Source organism: Myxocyprinus asiaticus, chromosome 40 (genome assembly GCF_019703515.2).
Source record: "Myxocyprinus asiaticus isolate MX2 ecotype Aquarium Trade chromosome 40, UBuf_Myxa_2, whole genome shotgun sequence".
NCBI lineage: Eukaryota > Metazoa > Chordata > Actinopteri > Cypriniformes > Catostomidae > Myxocyprinus > Myxocyprinus asiaticus.
This window is the reverse complement of record NC_059383.1, coordinates 19,325,657-19,331,656: the sequence shown is the minus strand read 5'-3', so window position 1 is coordinate 19,331,656 and position 6,000 is coordinate 19,325,657. Positions and strand designations below refer to the sequence as shown.

General features: G+C 33.4%; 1 protein-coding gene across 5 annotated transcripts in view; it reads left to right on the top strand.

Moving 5' to 3' along the window:
* Positions 1–521: 521 nt before the first annotated feature.
* The window catches only part of hif1al2 (hypoxia inducible factor 1 subunit alpha, like 2), a 10,147-nt gene continuing 4,668 nt past the window's right edge, over positions 522–6,000 (top strand). The window contains exons 1-8 of one of the 5 annotated variants that reach the window (XM_051680699.1): positions 522–943; positions 1,783–2,113; positions 3,191–3,423; positions 3,499–3,629; positions 4,179–4,263; positions 4,377–4,453; positions 5,288–5,463; positions 5,539–5,666. In XM_051680699.1, the coding sequence (XP_051536659.1) occupies positions 2,013–2,113; positions 3,191–3,423; positions 3,499–3,629; positions 4,179–4,263; positions 4,377–4,453; positions 5,288–5,463; positions 5,539–5,666 (931 nt within the window). In that variant the 5' untranslated portion in view covers positions 522–943; positions 1,783–2,012. The remainder of the gene's footprint in view (positions 944–1,782; positions 2,114–3,190; positions 3,424–3,498; positions 3,630–4,178; positions 4,264–4,376; positions 4,454–5,287; positions 5,464–5,538; positions 5,667–6,000) is intronic. The other 4 variants (XM_051680702.1, XM_051680701.1, XM_051680700.1 and 1 more) reach the window with 4 other exon arrangements.

The window sequence follows — 6,000 nt, the reverse complement described above, 5'->3', positions numbered from 1 at the left end:
TGAACCTCCATCAGCTATTCATTCATGTGACTGTGCCTTTTCATTGATTATAATAATCACTGATTATTTCAAGATTATTCCAAAAAATAATATCCTACTCTTTGTTGCCTCCGTGTGCACCTGCAACATGTGATTTCTTTATGTGAACTTCTTTCTAAAATCAAAAACATGCATTAGGGTCAAATAAATTAATGCCAAACTATTAATCAAACATTTACTATACTGTATATTGTGTATATAGACAGAATAATATAAAGACCTTAATATAATTTTTTTTTTTTCATTTTGTTTTTCATTTGGATGATATTAAAGTGTCCTTTTGCATTATCTATGCCGATTACTGAAAATAAGTACTACTTATTTATTTTTAATTACAAAATGATATCAGTTTCTTTGCAGAATTTGTATGCAGTTGTGCACAGTTACTAAGTAGTCTGACCTCCATGCTTTATCTCATTGAACACAGCCGTTGCCTAGAGCAAGCAACTCAGCCAACCACAGAAAGCAAATGTCAATAACTCACATAAGTATGACAGGTTACTGGGATGGCATGTTGCCTGCCCTGAAAGTTCATTCTCCGACATAGAGAAGTAGAATGGAGTATATGAAAGACCATTTTGTACAAATGATTATTTTTTGTTGTCTACGTTGGCTTTAATTTTGTTTATGGATACCTGAAAACTTATTTCTACCTTGATTTTACTCCCCAGAACATTTAACTTGCTAAAAATATGCTTCAAGTCGGATGTATGAAGTGAAGCACAGCATGGGAATACATCTCAAAGGAGCAACATGAAAATGATGAGTTCATCTGAGCTTAAACTGGACTGCAGACACCACCTATGAAATGCATCCTTACAAATATGTTTGGGCAATGGAAACTGATTAGTGTTACAATCCCAGACTCAGACATTCAGCTTTCATTCATCCATGTGGAAAATAGGTAACTATAAGTTCATGTTTCAGGCATTTCAAATGCAACATCTCTGATAGTTCTGGTATCTTTTGCATCCTAATATTTAAGCATCTCACTTAAGAAATTGCATGTAAGTTCATTTAAAAGTATATAAAGTTTAAATTTAAAGTTCATTTAAAACATATATATAGTATGTCTACATGTTTGCTTTATTAATGGTGCAGATGTGTTGTCAGGAATGTTAAGTCAACTGATTATAAGTGTACAAACCATTTAAAGCTGATAAAGTTTATCCCAAAATTGTAGAACGTTTAAAATTGCAGAAAAGAAAAGAAAAACACCCCAACACAGTGTTTGTTTATTCAATGGTAACATATTTACAATGTCCAAAATATTTAACATTTTGTTTTTGTGCTTTGTTTACACTGGATTTTGTAATTGTGACTTGGTCCGTTGCCAGTGTCATAATTTTTTGACACTGTCTGTATTTAAAGTGCTAATTATATCTTTATATATATATATATATATATATATATATATATATATATATATATATATATATATATATATATATATATATATAATTAATTCAAGTTTTATTAATTTAATTTAGTTAAATATTGCGCAATTAAAGTTTATGGAAATTTGTTATGAAATTGAAATGTGTAAATCATAAAAATAGGCTAAAAAAATGTTTTGTATTGACTGATATGATTGATTATGAATGAATATACAGGTATATATATATAACACTTTAACTGTATTAATTTTCCTGGAATCATAAGCAGCAGTTAATAGTCAAAACCAATAGATTATCTACTTGATCTGAGTTCTAAGAAAACCAAAAGACCATCTTGTTTTGACAGATGCAAACTGCATTTTGGTGCTCAATGGCCAACTGTCACATGGAAGATGAGGGGAGGGCCATAAGACCCCAATGTAGAAAATGAGTATAAACATGAGTATGCCCAGAGATTAAAAGCACATTATTGGACAGCGTTCTGTGAGTATGTTAGTTGCTTATTTATCTCAACAAGACTGCATGGCACCTAACATGACTGAGAACATAATTGTGTAGATTCATCTTAAATTCAAAATGAATTCAAAGCATTTGGAAATGGTTATAAATCATATGGGTGAAGAGTACCATGGAAAAACTAGAAGAAAGCAAATATTCATTGAGCAGAAGAAGAGGAGGTGAGTAAATATATATATAACCAAGTTCAACAGAAAAAAGGGAAACATAATAAAAATATTGTTTGTAGACAAATTATGGTTCTGAGTGCAGAACTATTTGAATGTTTGAAATATCGTGCATGGATTATTGGATTGAAGCTACATTTGCAATTATTGTTAAATGCTTTGTGAGTGGTGGAAATACACTCATTAGCACTAACCTGAAAAATTGGGTCAAAACTCAAAGACTAAATAATTGTAACAATTTTATTGATATCATTACATTAATGTGATCTCTTAATGAAAATTTTTGAAATATGAAAAAAAAAAAAAAAAATGGCAGGTTTGTTGTTTGTTGTAAAGTCATGATGACAGAGTGATTTTGACAATTATTTGCAAGCCACCAGACAAACTTAACCACATTTACTCTATTCCTTTAAAATGTCTGTTTCTCTCGCATTAAGCTATTTTAGTTTTCTTTTAACATTCTTCAGAATAAAAAAAGATATAGATAAAATCATTGTATGCAAAAATGATGACATTGAACAATTACAGTTTTGGAGTGAGTGTAAAAAAGAGTGTAAATGCACATTGGGATGTATTCTCAGAAGGCATGACATTCTATCAGAAGCTGCAGGCGACTACGCATGTTGGTGATAAGACAAAGTGACGCGGTAGTGACGTCCCTTTTTCCATTAGTAATAGTGCTGCCGTCTGTCTTCGGGGAAAATGATGGCTTCAGTGTATTTGCCCTCATCTGAATGACGCTTACCGAGAATCAGGCCAACAACAGGTTGGTTGGTCAATGAGAACATTTTTCACCAACTAAATTTAAAGGGATAGTTCATCCAAAAAAAAAAAAAAAAAAATGAAAATGTTGTCATCATTTGCTCACCCTCATGCTATTCCAAACTCATATGACTTTCTTTCATCAGTAGAACTGAGTCTTTAGAGTGAACTAAACTAAACCTCAAAACAATTAAATTTAAAGTGCAATGTTATAGATAGCCAATGTTTAATCTGGTTTAAAGGATACAAAAAAAAGGGAAAACCATGAATGCTGGTTTATTCTTCCAATTGACTGTAATCTTCCTACAGGGTCTGCACAGAATGGAGAAAAACGTGTTCTCGCTTGGCAGCACAGAGCAGGAGGAGGAAAGAGAGCCAGCTGTTCAAGGAGTTAACTGCTCTGTTGCCCCTGGACTCGAGTATGGATGGTCAGCGAGACAAAGCTTCAGTCATAAGACTCACAATCGCATACATGCACCTGAGAGGCCTTCTCAACTCCTCTGCTCTTCCTATGATGACAACGTCCTCTCCTTCTTTACCAGGTAGAAAGAAAATAGGTAGAAAGTAGAAAACAAGTTGAAACAAAGCAAGTTATCTAAAGTCCATTGTGATTGTAGGAGTTTCGGCTAAATCTCATGAGAGGGGGTTGCTTGATTCTGCCCTCGGAGGCTTTGTGGTGTTGTTGTCTTTGAATGGCAAGGTCATCTTCACCACTAAGAATGTCACTACACACACTGGAATTAACCAGGTGATTGCACTAAAATGTGCAAATGAAGATCATAATATAATGTAACCTATCATCTATTAATAATATTAATGGACCCTTTTTATAAATCTGGATTTGGAACGTGGAAGTAAAGTATAGTGGGGTAAACTTCTTTTGCGATTGTGAATGGGAGACCACAGCAAATATTATTTTTGCATTCTCACTTGCTCCAATAGTGAAAGAAAAGAGAGATGGATTATGGCAGCCAGATGACAAAAAGATACCAAATTTACTGTCACTCCCTCAGAAGTTGTAGTTGAAACCTCACCGCAGCACTGCTGATTAATTAATGCTGGAGTACAAAATATAAGAATTATGTTATAACTTTACACTAAATAATGAAAAAGTAAAAAGAAAAAAAAGAAATATATATATATATATATATATATATATATGTGTGTTAAGTTTGCTACACTTGTGCTGCTAAATAAGGAGCAAATGTGTCATCACAGTCTGTAAAAAGGGTCCATTGCATAAAATTTGGCATCACTTTACTGACCTTTACAAAAATGCAATACATTTCTCTTATAGATGGATTTGATTGGAAGGAGTTTGTTCGAGTTTATGCATCCATGTGATCAGGTGGAGGTGAAAGATATCCTCACAAGACTGATTGGTGAGCATGAAGTTTAATCCATGAAAACCAGTTTGTATTGTCTAAATATACAAATGCAGTTTGTGATTCATTTCAATTTCAAGTTTACATCTGATTTGTTACTGATCATTCAGGAAACCAAGGACAGCAGGATTGTGAAGTCTTCCTCAGAATAAAAAGTGGAGTAAACCAGAAGCTGGCCTCTTGGAAAGTAAGAATCTCTTTACTCTAAAAAAGAATTTACTATTTAGTAATTGTGTCTTATTTTTCAGTGTAAAATATCTAACCATCCTTAAAACAAGATACATTTACTTATTTATATTAGATATTAATGCTTGTTTTCAGATGTTTTTTTTTTTTTTTTTTTTTTCTTGTTTTAAGCATAAATCTAACTAAATGTTTCTTGTTTAAAAGCTGAAGTGTGTAGTTTCTGCACCACTAGTGTCTCCTAACGGAAGTGAAAAAAAAAGATTGTTTTCAAACAGATTCCAGAAAACACCCCTTGTCTTCCATTGGTTATACAAACAGATAGTCCCACCCACCCAAACTCACATCGTTGGTTGAGTAAATGTTGTTGTGTCGTTCTAGTCAGGCCGTGAATTTCCAAAATGTAGGATGGCAGGTGAAGACTTATTCATATTTATTAGTAAAGTGCTAACTGGTTTGTTAGGATTAGGTTTAGGGGTTGGGTAAGGGTTGGGTTATAGTTTCTCCAACCAGTGAGGTAGCGCTTTACTCATGACTATAAATAACACTTCCCCTGATATCCTACATTTCAAAAATTCATGGTCGGGCCACACAAATGAACAGTTTTAGGTGAAATTAAACAACAAATGACTTAATTGTATTTAAATCTGCATATTAAGCTAAAAAAAAGGTAAGAGACATTTTTTTACCATTGAAACAATTACACACATCAGCTTCAGGATATAGAATTTTTTTATGGAAAATAAGAACAATATTACTAAAAATAAATTAAATGAGCGCACTCTCTTCGGTGTTGTCTTCACATCTTTGCTTTCATTGTTATCCTTTTTGTTTACAGATTATTCAGTGCACTGGAAAGAAAATTTCATCTAGTACATCAGGATCCAGCTGTCTGGTTCTTCAGTGCAGGGCTCTGCCAATGCAGGAAATTATTGAAATGGATGCCACGCTGAATATAAGTGCATTTCTGAGCATCCACAGCCCAGACATGAAGTTTACCTACTGCCACTCAAGGTACAACCTCAGTGATACTGTTTTTAAGTGCAAAGCTAAATGCTTTTTGACACTTTAAATTTTTTCTGTTTGAAGCTATACTCTATTTTGTCTCAGGGTTGTGAAGTTGATTGGCTTTAGAGACACGGAGCTGATTGGCAAATCTGTGTACCAGTACTATCACCCATCTGACTGCCAGCAAATCCGCAAAGCACACATCTGCTGTAAGAAAGATGTTTTGTCATCTTTTTTCCACTTTTGTGTGCTTCCTTTGACTTGATAATACCTGATGTGCTAAATTTAAACCCAGAAATGAACATTCTCATTATTTACTCACACTCATGATGTTTCACACCCGTATGACTTTCCTTCTTCCATTGAAGATAAAGGGAGATATTTTTGAAGGTAGTTCATTATACTCTTTTTAACAAAACAAACACTTTTAGTGATCAAGGCTTTTAAGCTTCAAAAAGGACAAAAACGCATCAATGAAATGACCATAAAAGTTGTCCATAAGATTTGTGTGGTTTATACCAAGTCTTCTGAAGCCAAGTGAGT